The 21700-nt window shown below is 28.9% G+C and overlaps 1 protein-coding gene across 1 annotated transcript in view; it reads left to right on the top strand.

Moving 5' to 3' along the window:
- The window catches only part of LOC107452007 (BRISC complex subunit Abraxas 2), a 66091-nt gene extending 44865 nt beyond the window's left edge, over positions 1–21226 (top strand). The window contains exons 8-12 of the mRNA XM_016068281.5: positions 4255–4419; positions 5447–5653; positions 14064–14108; positions 14200–14253; positions 21030–21226. Of these exons, the coding sequence (XP_015923767.1) occupies positions 4255–4419; positions 5447–5653; positions 14064–14108; positions 14200–14253; positions 21030–21127 (569 nt within the window). The 3' untranslated portion in view covers positions 21128–21226. The remainder of the gene's footprint in view (positions 1–4254; positions 4420–5446; positions 5654–14063; positions 14109–14199; positions 14254–21029) is intronic.
- Positions 21227–21700: the final 474 nt, after the last annotated feature.

Genomic DNA, 21700 nt, shown 5'->3' with positions numbered 1-21700 from the left:
AGTCTACAAAATTTCAATGCCAAATTGATAAAAATCATTTGTGTTTTTGAGCAAAAGAAGAGGGACAGATATTTTGGAAATGTTATAGCTATCTGAATGTATGAAAATCTGATGTTAAGTCGAGCAATTATGATGGGGGATTGAAGTGCTACTACCTTTATTCATTAAATTTTACATGATTATTCAAGATCAAGCTTTGCAAAACAATCCATGAAAAAAATATGAATAGAGGTAGATGAATGAAATAAAGAAATGTTCTGATATTTATAATAAATATTTGGCAGTGAATTCACATAATCAAGTAAGAACTTCTGAATGAAACATCTGCATGTGTCTGAATAATCCAATGTGTATACATTTGAGCAAATTTGAAATTTTTTCAATATTTCATTCTTGTTTTGTATTTTTGCATGTTAAAATATGAATCAAAACAAAATGTTATATCTTATTATTTAATACTTTTTGTCATTATCAAATAAGAATAATTTCAAAATATAAAAAAGCAAGATTTATAATTGCATGCAAACAATACTTTCTTTTCATTTGAAAATACCAGGCATAAATTGATAAGTGGATTAAAATGTAATTATAATATAGATATCTAATCAAGGAATGAAACTGATTTACACAATTTCAGAAAAAGACAAAATAAGTAAGTAACATTTAAAATAATAAATCAAAATGGAAAAGTGCTAAAAGCAGCTGAAACCAAAGTAGTCTTATTTTAATTTCAGGGTTCCCGCGGTCCTTAAAAGTCCTTAAAAACTGCTTAATTTTTATTTTGGAAAATAAGCACCCTTGGAAGTACTTAATTTTGGTGCAAGGTTTTCAAAGTGCATAATTTTTCAGAATCACTGTAGTTATCTGGAACAATTTTTCGCTCTTTCAAAAATTTTTAAAACAAAAAGTTGTTCTTTTATCACCTAGAATTGGACCATGCATCGAGAGTAAAGCCTTTTAGAGAAACTAGAAGGAATGTGTGTGAGGGAGCTACAGGCAAGAAAACATGTCCTTTCATTAATATATTATTCCTTTTGCCTAGAATGATACTTTATGAGGAGAGTGAAGCATTCCAAAATAAAATAATAGTGTGTGGACAAGGGGGATACTGCACATGGAATCATGCTATTTTTTGTGGGAGGGGGCAGTTAGTTCTAAGTAGAAGACCCACATTAAACTTTAAAATCAGCAGAATTCAAGAAATTTGGTTTTACTGGTAGTGCATGTGCTTATAAAAACAACATAAAGCCCTAAAATAAGAAGTATCAGAAAAAATGTTTGAACTAGAATCCATAATGAAAACTAAGCAGATTGTTACATAAAAATTTTAATCTACTCCATTAAAAGATCCCTAACTGTTTGTTATTAATGTATATTAGATTTAAATTTAGATTTTTTTAATCATTTTGTTCAATTAACATTGCAACTTAATATACTTTTTTTTAAAATTCGTCCAATTTTTGGTTGCTTTAAAATTAGTCCATGTTTCTTGCTAGATTGTTTAGTAATATTATGTAAAGTTAATTCTTAATAACAGTTTTCGCTGAAAAAGTTTTTATGCAAAGCTCATGATAAAAGTAAATATAAAACATTTGCTGTTTAGTAATAATTTTAAAATGGTTAATTTACAGTTTTCAATATGTTTTTCCAAACTTTTCAATATTGTTTTTACAAACATTACCTGATAGGTTGATATTACTGGATTACTTTATAATAAAAGAATACCACTTTCAGCTTTAAACTAATTTAGGATAAAGATAAAATATCAAATCATAATAATAGTAGAGAATAATATTAAGAATGATAGAGGATGATAAATAAATAATTTATCAGTATTTGTTAATTAAGAAACCTTACCAATTTTCTGGTCATAGGAATGTATTGATAACTTTGAAAAATCATTTTGACCCTTTTATTTATATATTCCACCAAAAACTAATATTAAAAGCATATTGGTTTAAATATTATAAATCTTCTTAAGCATAATTGTATTTTTATTCTATAAAAAGTTTATAAAATATTGATTATAATGTGATTTTTAAGACCTAATGAAAAAATAGTGGAATAATTTAAGGTGCTTAGATATTAGTAGGGCCTGTATTTATTTGAAATATGACTTAATTATGCATGACATAGTTAAGAAAACTACTTTCATGCATAACTCTAATTGAACTTTTTAGTATTAAATCTTTTAATATATACCCATGTAACATTCTATTAATAGAAAAGAAAGAATTTTTTTGGCATAACTGAATATTAAGCAAAATTGCTCACAACTGAAATTGTGATACAGTGAAATATGAAAGCTTGTTCTAATAATTTTTTCAAAGTTTTTTCCAAATTTCTTTATTTCTTTCTTTTCATATATGAAAAAAATATGAATCTTAATTTCTGCACTTTAATTTTACAATTTAATTTTAATGAACCATTAAAAATGGAATACGGATTAGTTTCATACATGTCATTAATTCTTAACAATCTGAAAATATTTTTACATAAGACCCAACCCGGGTAGGCAAAAGTTGCCTGTTGCTACTTTGGCAAACCCTGTTAATTAATACAATTGTATTGGTACTTGCATTGTAATAAAATAGTTTTTTATAATTTTTTTTATTGAATATAAATATAATTTTTTATAACTTTTTAAATATCTTTTTTAAGAAAGGTAAATAATTGATATTGTCACTGATTGCATATGTATATTCGATGCTAAACAATCATACTATTTTTAAGGTCCTTAATTTTTTCAAAAAAAGTCCTTAGTTTTTTGCTTTGTTAAAAGAGTGTGAACCCTGAATTTAGAAGGCCAGAAGTACAATTATAGCAGAAAACGAAGAAAATTTTAAGATATGTGTGTTAGCAATACAGCACTTCATCAGGAGACACACTGCCTGCCAACACTCAGGAGATTTCTGTCATCAGTGGTAATACCAAAAACTGACTGTTCCCCCGAGGCGTCATAATAAATAAACAAATAAGAAAGAGCACTTCAACACCTCCAATTTTCTCTGAGCCTTTTAATGTCCACTTAATCAATTCTAGTACAGTAGGGAACCGATTATCCGGAACGGTAGGGACCATCGCTATTCCGGATAACTGATTTTTCCGGTTTTCTGAATCACTACAAAAAGCCGTTTTTTTATTGTTAAACCCAACTAAAAATAAATAAATAAATATTTGGAAAGAAAAAACGATGAAGTAATACGCTAATAATTATTTCCAAAATGATGGTAAGGTAAACATCTTTAAAAAAAGAAAAAAAAATCCTGAAATCTTAAGAGGAAAAAAAAAAAAATTTTTTAAAAATTGCGGGAAAATGTATCGAATTTCGTTCCGGTTTTTTGGTTTTCCGGTTTTCTGACTTCCGGATAACGGGTTCTGTACTGTACCCAGAAAAAGGCAATATTGCCCACTTAGAGAAGCAGAGCACTAGGCAATGATGGCATTGATAACATTATTTTTTAGTTAGCAAGAGCAAAATCGTATTACCATTTTAAATTAAACATACGATAATTAAAACAAACTTGTGAAAAAATAATCCTCAGTATTCTTTTTTGAACCTTCGTTGTGGCATCCAAATTTGAATTAGTGCACACAATATTTCCCACTTTGAGAAGTACAGCACTAGACAATGATGACATTAATATTATTTAAAAACATTATTTTTTAGCTAGCAAGAACAAAATAGTCTGACCATTTTAAATGAAACATATGAAAACAAAACTTGTGGAAAATAATCCTCAGTATTCTTTTTTGAACCTTTGTTGTGGCATCCAAATTTGAAATAGTACACCATATTATCTGTGGGACTGTATAATTGCTATTAAAAATAGTTTTTTCAATTATGAGAGCTGGAAAGTTATTCCTCTTTACTCTAAGGCCCAGACAAACCAATAAAACTGCCAATTTTTAAGAGGAATAGCATCTTATTTTGATTATATAAATAATAATATTAAATGAGAAAATATTAATTTTTAATCTTATACAAATGGTAAAAGCAATGAAATTCCGTCATGAAGCTTTTTGTTATGTCTTTTAAATTGCATTAATATTGGATTTTAGGAAACAGTTTGTATTATATGAAACTAAACTATTAGAGCTAAATTTAATTTAGTGGTTCTTTTGTTTTAAAAAGTGATTGACCTTTAACACCGTTTTGACCATTAAAGATTGACCATTTTTAAAAATAAATTATTAAGATGATGTAAATTATTTTCAAAACTAGAGATGTTAAAAATTTTTGTTTCATTTTAGATAAGCAATCTTTTGTTACATGGAACGATGAGTTTGATGACCAGGAGAATGTTGAAAATATTCCACCTTATCGAGAATCAAAAAATATCAAACCTACTAGAAAACGGTATTGGAGTGAAGTCATTGACTTTGAAAATGAGAAGCGACATTCAGTATATGGCAAATGTATGTATATAGCGTTTAGAATTATAGCTATATTTTTGGATAAAATTGAGTAAAATAATGGAATAAAAGACAATCTATATCAAATCTATCTTAACAGGGTGGCTACTCTCTCTGGAAAACTAACATTTTTGGGGAATTAAAAAATATGAATGGATAAACTAAAATTTCAATTCTAAAAGTTCTGAGAGAGAAATCAAAAGTTGGTTATATTGTTTTTCATTGCAATGATAACAGAACAAATTTATTTTAATGTTTGATTGGATTAGATAAAAAAAAAAAGAAATTATGCTGTTAATCATACCATGTAAACTTATTGAGTGATATTTTTATTATCTTATTCTAACTCTTGCTTCTATTTTAATCAGTAATGTTGTAAAAATTTGATCATTTTCCAGTTTTGGTTATTTCTATAACATTTTTCTACTCTAATTAAACTTTCATAATGAAAGTGAGCATTTTTAAAAATTGAAGCATGTCTATCTTGCATCTGTAATTAAAATAATCTCTTATTTCATTACACATAAATTATATTCCTAAATTTTAATGCTTTTTGAGCAAAACACTGTAAAAAAATCAATCTAGAATCAACAGTTTCAATTAAAAAAAAATAAAAAAAATAGACTACCGCTTTTTCTTATTTAAATTTTTTTTCAGTTAACTCATTCACTTATTACCTAGAATCAAGAATTCTTTTTGCAATTTGTAAATCAACTCTGCAAAATTCAACAATCTCTGTAAAGTTTAATTTTTTTGAAATTTCATTTTTGTGCACTCCATTTTTATATTTAATAAAAATGTCATTTTCAGCAAGTATGTATTATAGAACTAGTTCATACATCAAATATACACAAAACCTACCAGTTTAAAATAAAAAAAAGTAGGAATTGACTTTTACACCATATACTTGGAAATGTGGTTCCTTTTTATCCAAACTCTAAACTCTGTTTGCCATACAAATATTTATAATTATTTTATGTTGATTAGTTTTAATATTTGTGTGTTAACTTTAATTTGTATTTTTTAACAGACTTTGAACAAAATAAAGCTCAAGACCCTCAAGAATCAAGTGAGAGTGGTTATTATATTCCTCCAAAAAAGTTAAAAGTTTTACAAGAACATAAACGAGTCATTGATCATGATTATAGTAGTGCATCTGATGATGCTCAGGAGATGGATGACAAAGCTGATGATATGGATGGCCATTCAGAAACTGAAGATTCTGCTTATGATAATGGTAATTTCAGTTAAGAATTATTTCAGTGCCTAACACAATTCTGATAAGTATTATCAGGGGTGAAAATGGAAAGAATATGTTTCTGGAATGCTATGTAAAATTGATAAGACTTAATTTTTTTATATTGTGTATAAATAGAAAACATCACAGAACTAATCTGTAAAGTTTTAATATTTTAAATGATAATTTAAATAATAATAAAGCTTTAATTTACAATGGTTTTACAACAACTGGGTGCATAGTGTTTTTAAAAATTGCCTAAAGGTGCTTATTTTTGATTTATGTTTTTAAAAAACCTTAAAGGTGCTTTTTTTTATTCGGGGCTCGTAAAAAGTGCTTAATTTTCCATCTTTTAAAAAGAGATGATTTCTTTGCTGTATCGATAGTCATTCTAAATTACAAGAAATACATGATTTTCACAATTTTATCTGCAATATTTATCAGAAACTAGTTAATTTTTCATGATTATGTAAAGATTTTTAAAATGTTTTTGAATTTTATTGATTTTATGTTTATAAATTAAGAATTTAAACAATGGAAAAAATAATTTTTGTTACTGCACAGATTCTAATTCTGATTTTTTTGGAAAGTGATTAAAAATATTTTTTGAGTACTTAAAAGGTGCTTATTGTTTTGTTGAAAAATCTGGCTCTGCGCCCTGAAACAAGCTCTACAAATTGGAATAGTAATTGTCATTCTTTTTTTGGCTATATGCATCCTTATGCCGATGTACTGGTGTACCATCTATAAGTGTGCATAACCAATTATATGCTGGTGGGCTGATGTGTTAACTATTTTCAGTTACATTAAAATGTGATTTATGAAGCTATTTTTATTATTTTTAGTTTCATACAAACACCATAATTTTACATTCTAAAGAGTGCTATTTGGTACACCAGATATGTTTGGCTTTTCTGCAAACAATTTTTTAAAAATAATCCTATTGTATTTGTTTCTAAGCTATTCTTAGAAGAAATTTTATAATTTGGTTTTATTTTTCCTCACTGTAAACTTTCACATTTTTTAATATTCTAAATATGGTATGATGTCTATTACTATGAATTCCGATTGTTAAATGGTCAAATTTAAAATGTTAATAAATAAAAGTGATTTTCTTAATCTAAAATCATACATGAAAATCTAATGGTAGTGTTGCAAGATCCAATGAAATTGTTGACAATACAAGTCTTATGCTTCAGATGCATGAACCATCCAATCAAAAAGGAGAACACATGCGTGTGAACACCAAAGCAACCAATCAGCAGCCAATGCATTTTTCTGACTTTATGGTTATGTGATGCTGATTACAACTCAGTTTGTGCTTTGAACTCCTTTTACAAACAAACATGTTCACCAATATTTTATTGAGTTTTATTTTTATCAAGTTTATTTTTAATCATTCACACTGAAAGATAGAATACCCGGTCATTCCAATAAAATGGAAAACTGGAGAAAATGTGACAGACAATATCAAATGCAGAGGAGACTAAATCTAGCTAGTCGAACTGCCGAGCAAGAACGTTGTATGATGAATTATCAAAATAATTTCATGTTAATAATTCCCCGCGAAAGAGAAGCCCACAGTAGAAATTGAATTTAGAATTGAATTTAGAAAAATTAGCGAAATTCTTTATTTCGAAGAATCATATTCAGATGAAGGTTCCCCTCCCCCTCAATAGGATCTCTGTCCGTTGAATGCAATCATAGCAGTGCTTTTGCTAGAGAGCATGGTAGAAATAAACTTAATTGGACAAAACTTTTACTGGGAAAAATGATTCCGTAAGTTTCAGACAGAATATTGATTTTTATAATTTTGCTTTGTCTGCATTTTGTGTATCTGAAGAAATTGCCTTCAAGAGTATAAGCGTGTTGCTTCTTCTTGGCAGCGTGAATGCATTGGTCACTACAAGTGTATTTTTAGAACACTAAGAAAAGTCACGTTTTGCTCAAATCTATGTACATGAAAATGAAGTTGTTTTAGCCTGTTGCATATCAGGACAGGGTGCAGGATTATTCAAGACATTATATAGCTAAACCTTTTTGTCAATCTAAATTAGATCATATAACAATTCATAAATTGTTATATGAATCTAACCAGTAGCACTCGGTAGAAAGTATTTATCTTGAATTTCATAAGTCTGTATCTGGTGCTGCAGCAGAAGTGTCAGTAGTATTGTAACTGTTGCCAAAGGCTTAATGCCTCAGCAGGTAGATTTCATCGTATATTCACAACACCAGTTTAAGGGCCAAATTGTGTACAAACAGTCCCACCATATTGAGCCTATGGTGTTTCATTTGCTATTTCCATCTTGTGATCCTGGTTATTCCTTTAATGTGTCAAACAATACAAAAACGGTGTCAACACCCTTCAATATTTTGGTATTACGTCCTGAAAAGTCCTTAAATTCTGCCAGGATACTTGAAAAGTGCTTGATTTTTTAGAATTTAAAATAATACTAATCTCTCTATCAAAAAAGCAGTAAAAAATAATAAATAAATTTAAAGGAATATTAGAGAAATTCGATGAAATTCTTAATGCTTAAAGTAAAAAGGGCTTGAAGAAGATGCAAAACTTTTCTCTCTTAGATTTTACACAAAAGATTATTGTTCATCTCTCTGATGTTTTGGAAGCTGAAATTTCTAGCAAATTTTAGATTTTGTAGTCATAGTTTTCGAAAAAAGATATAGTGTTTAATCAATTTAAAAATCTGTTCAATGTGTTAAATTCAGCATTACAACTGGTTAATATTGTTATACAATTTGTTCTTTTAATTTATGTACAAAGGATAATTAATTTTTTATCATTAATAATCACATTTTTACATTTAGTTTTTACTGCTAATAAATAAAATTTAGATCTACAGGTGTCATTGATTATGAATAAATATCATGATTCACATTAATCTGATTCTTGATTTACGAATTGGAATTCATATAAAATGTTCTACGAATTGCGATTTAAATGAAAGTAATTAATGAATCACGTATCGAATATTACTTAAAAGTGATTTGCGAATTACTCATCGTTACATATTAAAGTATTTTATAAATCACTCATCATGATTCACATTAAAGTGATTTATCAATCACACGTCATGATTTCAATTAAAGTTATTTCTTAATCATATAACGTGATACGTATTTAAGTAATTTCAGAATCATGCCTCACAATTCTTATTCTAGTAGTTTACAAATCACACATTGCGATTCACAAAAGAGTGATTTAAGAATTACCACTCACAATTCTTATCAAAACGATTTAAGAATCACACATAGCTGTTCTATATTAAGCACCTTTCGAATCACAAATTGCAATTTGCATCATAATGATCACTATTCACTTGAAAACTATTAGCTAATCATGCAACAAAAGCGTCTTGTTATTTCGTGCGTTTTGTATCATTTGCTATTCATATTGTTCTGATTTAAGAAACATACACCTCAATTCAATTTACAACTCACACACTGTGATACGTAATTTACACCATCTTCTAAACTTACTTCACCTTTCTTATAATTTTGATTTTCACATTTTATGGATATATTTTAAGAAAAATAAAGCTTGGTAAGTCTTAGTTATCTGTAGAATATTGTTCTACAATAGATTTTATTATGTTCAAAATACATTACTGATATTCTGAATTAAGAAAATAGATAATTTGTTATCAAAATTGAAACAGACATGTTAAATGAATATATTATGATATTTTATCTAATTATGGGTCATTCTCATTGAAAAGGTATAAATAGACTAAAAAATTTTCTTAAAGTAATTAAAAGAGTGATAAAAATTACATAAATGCCTTCTTTTAATTTTGTTATGTGTCCTTATAATAATGGTCAAGTTTTCTTTCTTATTTTTTACAAGATTTAAAATATTTTAAATTCTGCCTTGTCCACGGAGGAGATGTAATAGTCAACGGAGGAGACATTTTATGTTACAAAATATAAAATGTCAATGAAGACTAATTCATTAATTATTAAGTACAACTGATATGAGTTTAACATTAATAAGTAAATAATAAAATATTTCATTACTAGAGATAGAGCTACTTCCGATTAATCATGCTGCTATGAAAGGAAACATCCATTTTTAACCTAGGTGTACAATTTTTTAGGTAACTCTTACTGAATATTAATAAATTAAAATGTAAAGACTATTGAAATAAAAATTCAAACTCCACATGAAAGTTGAGTGTTGAGGGTACTCTTTTATTAGCATTTTATGCAAGTTAAACATACTGTCATCCAAATAACGTTTTTGTTTTTCTTCTTGTTATTGTTTCTTTTTTCCCTGGGCACAAACGGCTTGCTCTATCAATTTCTAGAAATTGAGCTACATTTAATCACGATTTTTCTGTTAAATCTTCTTCTTATACAAATTTTAAAGTTTTTTGCTCCTTTTTTTTTTTTTTTTTCTTCAAACAATATAGGGTTTTCTTTTAATTTCTGTCTAGTTTGTCTCATTCTAAGTTTTTTCTGTTCCCTCCTCTTTTGCATTAGAACATTTGATTGCTTTCTTTTTTTACATTTTGGTTTTACCATTTTTTTCCTAAAATTTGAAGAGAAAAAAAATGTTAAACATCACAGAAATTATTTAGAAAAATTGCCAATATTTACTTCTCATATAAGAAAAAGTTAAATTTAATTGATTTTGTTTAAAAATACAAACAAATTACCACATTTGTTCCATTTTAAAAAATATCAATTAAGAGTAAATAGTTTTTTAATTATTAAAATTGTATTATGGTTATCTAACACATTGTCTCTTCCATTGACTGTGTCTTCTCCTTGGACTTGTTATGTCCACGGAGGAGACAAAAACTAGTTCTTGAATTTTACTGATTTTTAATTTTAAAGTTACAAAAATGGGGCAGTTCTTTTTATTAAATATACTATTTTTGCTATCTAAAATTCATCTATCAAAAATAAAATAATTTTCTCTTACCTTCTTTATGATGTCCACGGAGTATACGGTGAGAACTTTGCCAAACCCCAGTTGAACACAACAATCCAAAACTGACACCAAAGAGAACAAAAACAACTGATAGTTAACATTAGAAAATGGAATGGTTACCTTTCCCAGCAGCTGTCTTATAGGGATTTCGCATATGCTGCCCTTTGTTGCATATTTATCAACTATATTAATTGTCCACGGAGGGAGATTTCATTTTTGATGGACAAAGTTTACTAGTAATTTATTTTATAAAAATAAATTTTTTTTAAAGAAATATTAAATAAAAAGTTACTATAAACATTTAACTAGGTAAAACTACAAAAATCATTAAAATAACATTTAAATTGTTTAACAGCCATAAAAAATTAAATTGTGTCACAGATGTAGGGACGCTAATAATTTTAATAAATATTTTTTTTTTGTTGTCAAGTAAGCATTGTGCTTATAAAATATACAATTTCTGCTTCTGCATAATTGTAAAATTTGGTTGACATGTACTTCAGCATATAGCTGTAATACCGAATAGGTCATTTAAAAATTTATTTTAGGTCCTTGAAAGTCTTTGAATTTTTTTAAGAAATTGAGTGGAAACCCTGGGAACCGACTGAGTTACTTATGAAAATGAAGCATTTTTGAAGGGAAACCTTTCAGGGACTTATCATGTATAATATGTTACAGCTAATAATATGTTAGTCGGGCACTGCTCCACCAAAGAGCAAGGCAGCAATATTTTTAAGACTGTATGGCCCTTTCTTAAGATGTAGGATTGCCTGATTTGTTTATCAATTTGACTCTAATCGCCAGTGGTCAGAAATTCAAGTTTCTTTGGTCAACTTCCATCAGGATTCATTGCAAGCAACATTTTGCATGTCGTTTTACAAGCATTTTGTTTCAGGTTTGAAGAATTTGTTTAAGAGGTAGCTGAAGGAAAGGTTTTTGGAAAAGTAATGGTCTATACTTACAAAGTTTTAAAAGCAAGATCTGTCACATGCTCATTGCTTATTCATTCTTAATCCACTAGACTAGCTGCTATTCCCATTAGTACTGAACAGGTTTATCTGTGCGGAAATACCACCTCTGGGAAAATTTTCCAAACCCTTATGGCAACGTGTCAAAACATGGGTTGCATGGCCCTGATAGTGAATCATTATGATAAATAAGTACCAAATGCCAAAGGAAAGTCCTTTTAGCTTTTTGAGAGGAAACATATATCTGGGGATGGGTTTCCTTTATATAGGCAAAGAGATAATAGGCATGACAAAAATTTTTTATAATAAACGTATTGGAAATAAACTTTACCCTGCCAACAATTTGATGACTGTCCTTGATTATATTGTTCTATGCAATTTATATCTCCTTCTGAAGTACAACTGTCATATTAATTGTTGATGGTTGTGGCAGTGTAATGGCTTATAAATACATCTTCAAATTTGTTAGTAAAAGGGACAATATAATCAAGGTTACAATCAAAAATGTGGATAGCAAAAATTCAAGCAATGAAGTTGATGATTTTATTGATAGCTGATATGGAGGCAGCTTGGTCTTTGCTAGAATTACCCATACATAACAACAGTCACACTGTTATCTGACTACTGCTACATTTACCTGGTAACCAACATGTGACATTCAAAAAGGGAAAAAATCAAATGCTTTAAATTCTGGCTGTGCTATCACTCAGTTGATCGTTTTTTTTCTTCAACTGAACAGTGATAGTAGAAGCAAAACAATATAGATATAGTGAGATCTCAAAACCTGTGGGTCTAAAGAGATAGCCGGTGGAGAAAAAAAAAGACAACAGGGTAGTGATTAAATAGCTGTCTGCATGTATGCCGTTTCACCCTGAAACAGAGAGATTATTTTTGAAATTTTTGCTGCAACATGCTTGTGGTCTACTTACTTTTGAAGATTTGAAAACAATTGATGGAATGTTTACCACATTTTGAGAAGCTTTTTACAATTAGGGATTCAGAGAAGGTGGTGCCGAAATGGAAGAAATTTTAACTGAGGTGACTAATCACATGACATCTAAAGGGTTTTGTGCTTTCTTTTCCCGCTTGTTGTTGGATTGCTGCCAAATTAATGCAAAAAAAAATTTTGGAACAAATTTCAAAGCCACATGTGTGATGATACCAATATGAATTTTAAAGACCTAACTAAATATTTCTTAAAGTATTCAAAAACTTGTTTTACTTCTTATAATATTCACATCAACTTAATAAGAAAAATCATCCATACAAAATAAGAAATATTTGTTTCCATCTAAGGAGTTTACTGGAGAAGGTCCCCATAAATCACAATGAACTCTTTCTAAGCATGTTTTTGTTCTTAGATGTGTATTATTTTGTTTCAGAGCTACCTTAGTAGCTTTGTCAATTTTACAACTAGTACAGTTTTCATTTTTACTTTACTTAAATGTTCAATAACTTTCACTACTTTATTCTTAATCATACTTTGAATTAATGGTATATTCACATGACTGAATCTTCTATGTTGAAATTTTACCTTGTACACGGCTTTTAAGAGACCATGCATAAGGTTGAAGGTAAGCCTCAATAGTAAATAAAATGTGAAAAGATTTGCTTGCAGGTTTTTTTTTTTTTTTTTTTTTTTAACTTTTCGTTGAAGCTTGTAGGTTTAGGTTTGTAAAATTTCAGCTTTTTTTCTGCTGCAAAATTTTTATCTTTATGTTTGTTTTTTTTTACTAAAATATGTCTTATTACTGACATGAATTCTGTCAGTTTCAACAAACTATTTAAGCTCATTTCATGCTGAACACTTTTTTTTAAGCAGAATCCCTAGCAACAATTTTACCTTCGCCTCCAGTTGGGCTCAATGTGGATCCTATAAGAACCACCAATATTGAGATGTCTAGATTTCTTAATATTGGTCCTAGAATGGCCTATATAGGGCCTACATTGGCTAATATAGAACCTATATTAGATAAATAATGGATATAAGATATTAGGTGTGAATTTGACAATTCTATATAAGACCAATATTGGTTGTAAAGTGGCTATAAAATATCAGGTGTATCAGAAAGTTTTATATAAGGCCAATATTAGAAAAATAATGCCCCTTTGATCCCTTATTGAGCCAAGATTCATGAGTATTGGCCCAATGAGGGCCCAAGTTATATTGCTACTAGTGATATAACATCCTAAGGTTGCATGTATATTACAAGTAATAATTTAAGTTGCTGCATGAACATCATCTTTAGTTGGTATGGAATTCTAGGTTTTAGATCCATTTAATAACGAAACAAAGAAGTAGGGTACTTGTTTCATCTCTAATGTGAGATGTTCTTTGGATTTCTTTTACTCATTAGCATTGTGTTTTAAAAATTATTGATGAGTTATAAAAGATTATAACTCTTGAATTATAAATGTTAATAAAAGTTGGCAAATTTTATTGTTTGCATTATTTTTGTTTCTTAAATCTTAATATTTATCTCAGGTGCTGCTTGTGCTCCTACTGAAAGTGTTTTAAGTGAAATAAAAAGTAAGTATAATAAAAAGATTCAATTAAAATAACTAGAAATGTTAGTTGAATTTTTCTTTTAAAATAAAATTAATTGTTAATCTTTTTAAAGGTGAGTCTTCATTAGATAGTGAAAGAGAAGAAAAGCCTAAAATGGATAAAGATAGTAAGCTTTGATTTCTTAGGAGTTTTTTTCTTCTTTTTTTTATTTATTTGTAACGGAACCAATTTTTAATAAAGGCAAAAAGGATTATTTTTCAATCAATGAGGAAAAACCTTGGAGTTTTTTTTTTTTGGCTCTAAGAGATAAATTTGTAATTTTATTTCCCTCGCTTTGGATAAAATTGGTTCTGTTTTGCTATGTCCATTATCCATATTTATCCTCATGTACAAGCTTTTATTTTACTCAGTCTGACCAATGCCATGCATTATTACAGGAAAGAACAATCTTTATACCCGTAGGAGTTTGTTTTTGACAGTTGTGTATTAATATAAAATGTATAAAATTTTATTTAATGTTATAAGAAAGTATAGTTGAATTTGTCTAGAATTTTTTTCCCATCATTCGTGTAAACATGATATTTAGTTAATACAAGTCTTCTTTAGCCTGTTGTTTTTATTGGGGTAGCAAAATTTTAAGAATTATTTCTGGAAATAATTATGTACTTAATGATAATCATACTTGGTTGTTGGTTATACTTGGTTAAAAACTTGGTTATTTTAATCATTACAAGTAAAATTTTATTCATTAAGTGAGACTCATTAAATATGTTTTTAGTTTTACCATAGATTTATACTTGTAATTTCATTTCACGTAATTTTGACTTACAATTTATTCACATATTTTGTTGAAACAATAGATCTGATCCATGCGACAACAGATTTACCATTATTACTTTTGCTAATTTCTAGCAATTTCTTTTAGTTCTTTGTAATATTTGTTTAAAAGATGACATTTAAATGAAATAGAAAATGAATAAATGGAAAATAAGCTCTACTTTTTTTTATATTATCCCTATACCTCCTACATCCACTTTTATACATAACTTTATAAAGATGAATTAAACGACAGAATTGGCCTTTTTCATGAATATTCTAATTTCCAATCATTGCCATAAAAAATTAGCACATCTAGAAAGAGTTGTCAGAATAAAACAAAATTTTACGTATGTTAGTACTACCTTAATGTATTAAGTGATTAAAAAATCAAAGCAATGACCATTTATTTTGGGGAAATGATCATTAATGCAAAAAAGGGCTTTAAGGATCACATTGGGCCAACTTTTGCGAGAATGTAGGATGCAATACGATCTGGCATCAAGGCATAAAAGTTTTTCGTGATACCCTGCAGCATCTTGTTCCATAGTTGTTGTAAAAACAGCCCTAAACTGACTAAACTCAGTGACTGTCCAACTCACTGTCCGAAGTGGTTCCAGATATGCTTGTTCTTTGAAGCATTTGGGGATCAAGCCAGCCATGGTAGTGTTATAATGTGGTGGAAGCATTCTTATGACACCTTTGTATGTATAGCTGAGCATTGTTTAATTGAAAAATGGCTCCTGGGAGCCCTGCTATGAGTGGCAACACATGAGGTTTAAGGATGTCACTAACATAATGCCGGGCTGTCATAGCACCTTGGATCAATTTTAGAGATGTACAGGGCGCAAAAAAAGGACCACCCTGAATTACTTTTAATCTAAAGATCATCATTGCGTCCTAAGACTTAATCTTAATGGCTTGAGGGGGTGACCTCAAATATGTTAATTAATAGTTGTAGACAATATTTTAAGTTTCAAAATCAGACGCAAAAACGTACTTTCTCTGAATAAACAAACCTTTTTTCGAAGGATTCGGACTTCTGACCCCCTAAAAATAGGAGGTGGCTGCAATCTGGGAAATATGGTCACAATAGTTTGATCAGGAGAGTGCTCCTAAGTTTTGACTCTTCAATGCGTATTTCCCTATATCTGGAAAACCTAAAGCGAATTCAAAAGTCTTGCCCATAATTATAAAATTTATTCACCCAAGGATAAATCTACACAAAAAATAACTTGTAGTAATTAATTATTTTTTATAATTTTATTTAATGATGGTCGAAAATGTTTTGAATTGTAAGTTATACCATTTTTTTTTTTAATCATTTCAAAGATTTTACATGGAGAAATACAAAATTTGAGCAAAATCAGTTGAATAGTTCCTGAGAAATTGAATTTCAAAAGAGTCAAATATTTAAAATTAAATTTCTCAGGAACTATATGACTGATTGGGCTCAAATTTTATATTTTGCCCTGTAAAATTATATTCTTTAAAATAATGCAAAAATTTTATTCAATGCATTTCAAAACATTTTCGACCAGTATTAAATAAAATAATAAAAAGATAATATTTAGTGAAAGTTATTTTTTACATGGAATAATCTTTAGATAAAAAAATTTTATAATTTTGTTCAAAAATGTTTTAAATTTCCTTTAAAAAGTTTTCCAGATATAGTGAAATACGTAGAAAGGAAAAATTAACTTTAAAGGGTCCATAATTTTTAGGTCTCTTCAGACCAAACTATTGGGACCATATTTCCCAGATTGCGACTACCCTTATAACTAGGGGATCAGAAACCCGAATCCGTCGGAAAAAGGGTAGGTATGTTTATTCAGAGAAAGTATGTTTTTGTGTCTGAGTTCGTAACTTAAAATGTTGTCTGCACTTATTAATTAGCATATTTGAAGTTACCTTGTCCTAGAACGTGAAGTTCCAATCAATAGATTAAAAGTTATTCTGGGTGGTTTGTTTTTTCTGGTGCACTGTGCACATGTCATGTGTCTGTACTTTTACTAAATGATTATCACTGCCCAAATTAAATCTGGATTCACTTCTGAAAGCGACCTGGTTCCATTTAGTTGCAGTCCAATCGCAGTGACGCTACTCTAAATGGAAGCAACGGTGGGTGTCTATTCTACCTATGCTATACCACTTCTACAACTGGTGTGATTGTATGAGGTGCCATCGCTTACAACAGAGAGAGGACTCAATAGAGTACTAAAACTTTCATTTAGTTTTATTTTATTTTTTTTTCTTTAAAAGATAATTTTGTTTTATTTTTTTAATCACTTATGTCAACACTATATTTATGTAAAATTTTGTTCCATTTTGACAACTCTTTCTACACGGTGTTTAACGTTTTTAAAAAGTGCTTATTTGCGATTTTTAATAACCCTTTAATGTTTCTTCTACATTGGGTGTTTTTTTAAAAGAGCTTTATTTTCTCTTTTCGAAAATGTGATTTTTTTCATTACCATGTCGATTTTCCCATGTATTGTGCAAAAGTGTGCTTTTCACATTGTTCTATTCAACGTTTTCACAATTCATTCAACCACAATCCATTTTGGCATACAGTTGGTCCATAGCATATCAATGCACCAATTATTTTACATGTTTGCTGAAATACTTGCGAGTCTGTATGTGCGTCTACTGAGCTGTGTTTGGTAAGATTATTGCACTCTCATGTGCAACTCTGCTGCATTTGCAAGATTTTCTCAATTTCAAACTTCATTTTCCACCCTCTAATATTGAACTGAAAAATCTCTTGTTAATTTTATAATGGCTAATTTAATAAAGAAATGAGTTCTTTGTCAAAAACTAGTTATTTTGTCATGATCATGTAAAGTCTTCGAAAATTATTTTTCAATTTGTTCATGTATATAGTGCTTAAAAATAATTTTTAAGTGCTTAAGAAGTACTTTAAAATGCTTATTTTTTGTTAAAAGAGTTGGCTACGCACCCTGTTCTAGCTGTATTAATTTTTATAGCAATGAATGTATTTATTTTATATACTACTCTTAAAATTTCCGCTGAATATCTTAATAATTATTCCTCCTCCCCACTAACAAACTTGGATTTCATCATTATTCTATCGTTTTCCATTCACTATATAAAGGTGAGTATTCATGTTAAATTGTATTGTATTTTAATCTAACAATTCAAAAGAAAAGTAAACAAGCCCTATTGAAATAGAAATTGGTGTTTCAAGTTAACTGTTGACCATAAAACAATTTTTGTGTAACTTGAAGGAAAATAACCATTCAGAAAAAAAATCCTGAAATAAAGTTATGTAATACTCCTTAGTTTTGGTTTTCTCCAATTATTTTTCCTTTAACACAGTACAGTTTATAATTCTTGGCAAAATTTTAATTATTAGTTTTGTATTGGAAGATTAAATAGAGTTTATAAAATATCAGGATAGTGCTTGTGTATTTTAGTATTTTTTTTATATATATTCTGCAGTTACAATAATTACACTTTGTAAAATCTTTATTTTTTTATTATTATTTTTTGAGAATTTCTGAAAACATCCACATAACCAGGGTTGACAAGGTTTAGGACAGAATGGATTAATCCACGGTTTAAACCCTGGTTTAAACCGTCCTGTTCAAAACCCCTTTGTCCAAAACCCTTTTACTCAAATTATGTCACAATTTTATCTGAACAATAGTTAGAGGTAAAATAAACATAGAACTAATAACATATTGATAATTAAATATACCAGAGAATATTTGTTTTTAAAAGTATAATATTTTATTAATATTGTTTGACTCTTCAATTTAAACAAAGGAAGATTAATCAGTAATCAAGTTCAATTGGTCCTCTCATTCAATAGTACATAACTAAAGTTTGGCCTTATCATCCAGGTTAAAATATTAGGGACTAAGTGCTTGGTTCGTCATAAACAGGTTTATTTATCTATAGTACTATTCAAGAATACTTTTATTTCATTCATGTTCAATTCTTTTAGCATTGTGGTGATACATCCATCACCAGTGTCAGTAACTGAAACTGATGTTATGCCCTTCAAAACTGTTAATACATTTTTCAGTTATTTTGTATTTTCAATTTAAACTTATATTTAAAAAAAATTTTTTTTGGAAATAGATGTCTTTTTTATCATCCTGTGATGCAGAAATTATAAAATTTTTTTAAAAAAAATATTGCGAAAAATAAAAGGTTAATTTTTGAACAAATTTAGTATTTTTTTCTAAGAAAAATTATTATTTTTTAATATTGCCATATTTATCCTTATGCAAAAATATTATTTATCAGTATTAAAAGCATATTTATATTTAAAGGATTAGTTATTCACTTTTGTTCTTCAATGAATTGTGGAGCTTCAAAAATTATAAACCTTTTCCTATTATATTATATTATTTTCTTTTAATAAGTTATAGTAAATTGTTTAAAAAATATCAAATATTTATTGATACATGTAATTATAATATGTACAATGGTTACACCTATAGAATTTTTACCTTTTACCAAAGTTCAAGGTTTTGGACAGTTTAACCCAGTTTTACCCAATTTAAGACAGTAAAACCTACGTGTCCTGTCCAAAACCAGTTTAGGACGTCCCAAACCCCAACCCTGCACATAACATATCTATGCATCTTCAACAAATTAATAAGGCTTTTGCATTTTGTGTATTTAAAATTATAGCTTAATAAAATTATTTAACCACAATTGCTGTTTTTTTCCTCATTTCTTGTGAATATATCTTTGAAAGATATAGCCTGCCAACGCTCTAGCTTTTGTGCCAAATTCCTGTTCTCTGTCGGCTAGCTTGTTTTCACCTGCCTTTTGACTTTGGTAATTTTTAGTAGAAAGGCTGCATCATCATACATGCCGTATCTACAAAAAACATGTCTAAAATTTTTGATTCTCATTGCCTAGGCTGCGCCCACAAAAAAACATGTTTAAAATTTTTGTTTATCATTGCATTGGACGCACAGCTTTATGCACCTCACGTCAAATTTTACCCACTATTATGGAGAAAATAGAAAAAAACATGTGTAGGCAGTGGCGTCTCACATTTTAAAGCGAACTCAAAAACTTGCGTCGTGAACTCAAAATCCCATCTTTAACTTCAGAAGCACTAACATCATGGTGTGAAAAGAAAGTTGAAACTGTTAATTGGCTGCAGACGAAGCGGATGGAAATTCAAGGCTGTTTTAGAAGAACCTGCTGTAAGACTTTTGCATTCGATTTTGCAACTGTACTGCACAACGTGGTTAACCGAAACTTTCAATATGATCATCACTGTCATTTCCTGTTCTTCCAAGCATTGCACTGTGCTTCTCTCATGTTTAATTTCCTTTGGAAACTATGCCTCATCAGAAAATCAGCTGTATTCTAGGCAGTGATACTCCAAAGCGATGAATATTGGCTGTTCTAACACCATCGTCAAAATTCTTCACAAGCGTTCGCTTACTGACTGGGGATATCACTGGTTCAATGTCTCTGCAGCTCTCACCTGCCTGAAGCGCTACCTGTTGGCGGGAAGTGCAATTTGCGAAGATGAAAAACCTAGTTTCCTGAGCGTAATGCAGTAAATCATTGATTTTGATTGCATTTCGTTATTTTTTAATTGATTAGTTTTAAAATCCATTTGTCATTTTTGGAACACTGAGTAGCTTAAGTTTAAGATAACTTACACATTTCCCTCTATATGCCAAACAGAGTCTTCTGTTACGATTCAAGGCCAAAGTAATGTAATTGTATGCAACAATAAAAATGCTTGACGAATATAATACAATTACTTTTATAAAAAAGAAAGATGATTTCTTTGTTATCACAGCGTAATCTCTTTTTACAGCTTTTATCATAGAACCCCCTGGTTTATGCTAGAAACCCTGCGGATCTTCGTTTCAGAAAGCGTTTCTCGATAGCAGCATTGTGAAAAACTATGAGTGTTTAATCCTCTCTGGAAAGCAAAAATATTTTGAACACTTTTAATGTTCCAACTCTATTGAAAGTGAGCTTTTCCACCAACTTGTGCGTCAGCCGCTTTTTAGCAATGGGTGAATTGTACCAGCTACAATAATGCAACTAACTAATTTAGCATGATTAATATCTATCTTAAAAACTACAGATATCTTTATATTTTCTTATTTATTTCAGGTGACCCTAATTCTATGAGCACCACTTCAAATAAAAGTGAAGAAAACGAGAACATGGGTATAGAAAATAATAATGCCAATATTTCAGGTCTCTCTTGAATATTTGTAATTTAAAATATGTATATGTATGTACGTAAAAATATATATATATATGTCCATTGTACTGTTTTGTTTTTCTATATTAAATTATTACATAAATTTTGAGAAGTTATTATTTTTATTTATTATGTTTTGTTAGTTTTAAAATGTAATTTCCTTCTTTCTTTATCTTTTGGTCTTAATGATCAGAAACAGTGGTCGCAAAAGACATTTCCATGCCCTGGGCAATAATGAACTCATTTTTGGAAAAGGGATCCAAAATAATCGCGTTGTATTTTTCATTTGCATTATCTTTCTGGTGTATTCATAACACTATATGAAACTCCTTTTTATATTTTAAATTACAATATTTTTACCAGAAAATTATAAAATCTATATCAACCCTAAATGTTGATTTATGAAACACACGAAGAAAATAAACAACAATTAACGATTTCTGGGTTAAAAAGCAAAAGCAGTTTAATGAGAATATCACCTCTAGTATTCTAAAATAAACTATCTTTATAAGCCCTGTGGCAGAATTTTTTCAAGCATTCTTCTATAAACCTCATTATCACTAATACAGTGTAATGT

Source organism: Parasteatoda tepidariorum, chromosome 11 (assembly GCF_982258835.1).
Source record: "Parasteatoda tepidariorum strain Cologne lab strain chromosome 11, Ptep-v5.0, whole genome shotgun sequence".
In the NCBI taxonomy this organism is placed as follows: domain Eukaryota; kingdom Metazoa; phylum Arthropoda; class Arachnida; order Araneae; family Theridiidae; genus Parasteatoda; species Parasteatoda tepidariorum.
The sequence above is the reverse complement of the archived record's forward strand: the minus strand, read 5'-3'. Positions and strand labels throughout refer to the sequence as shown.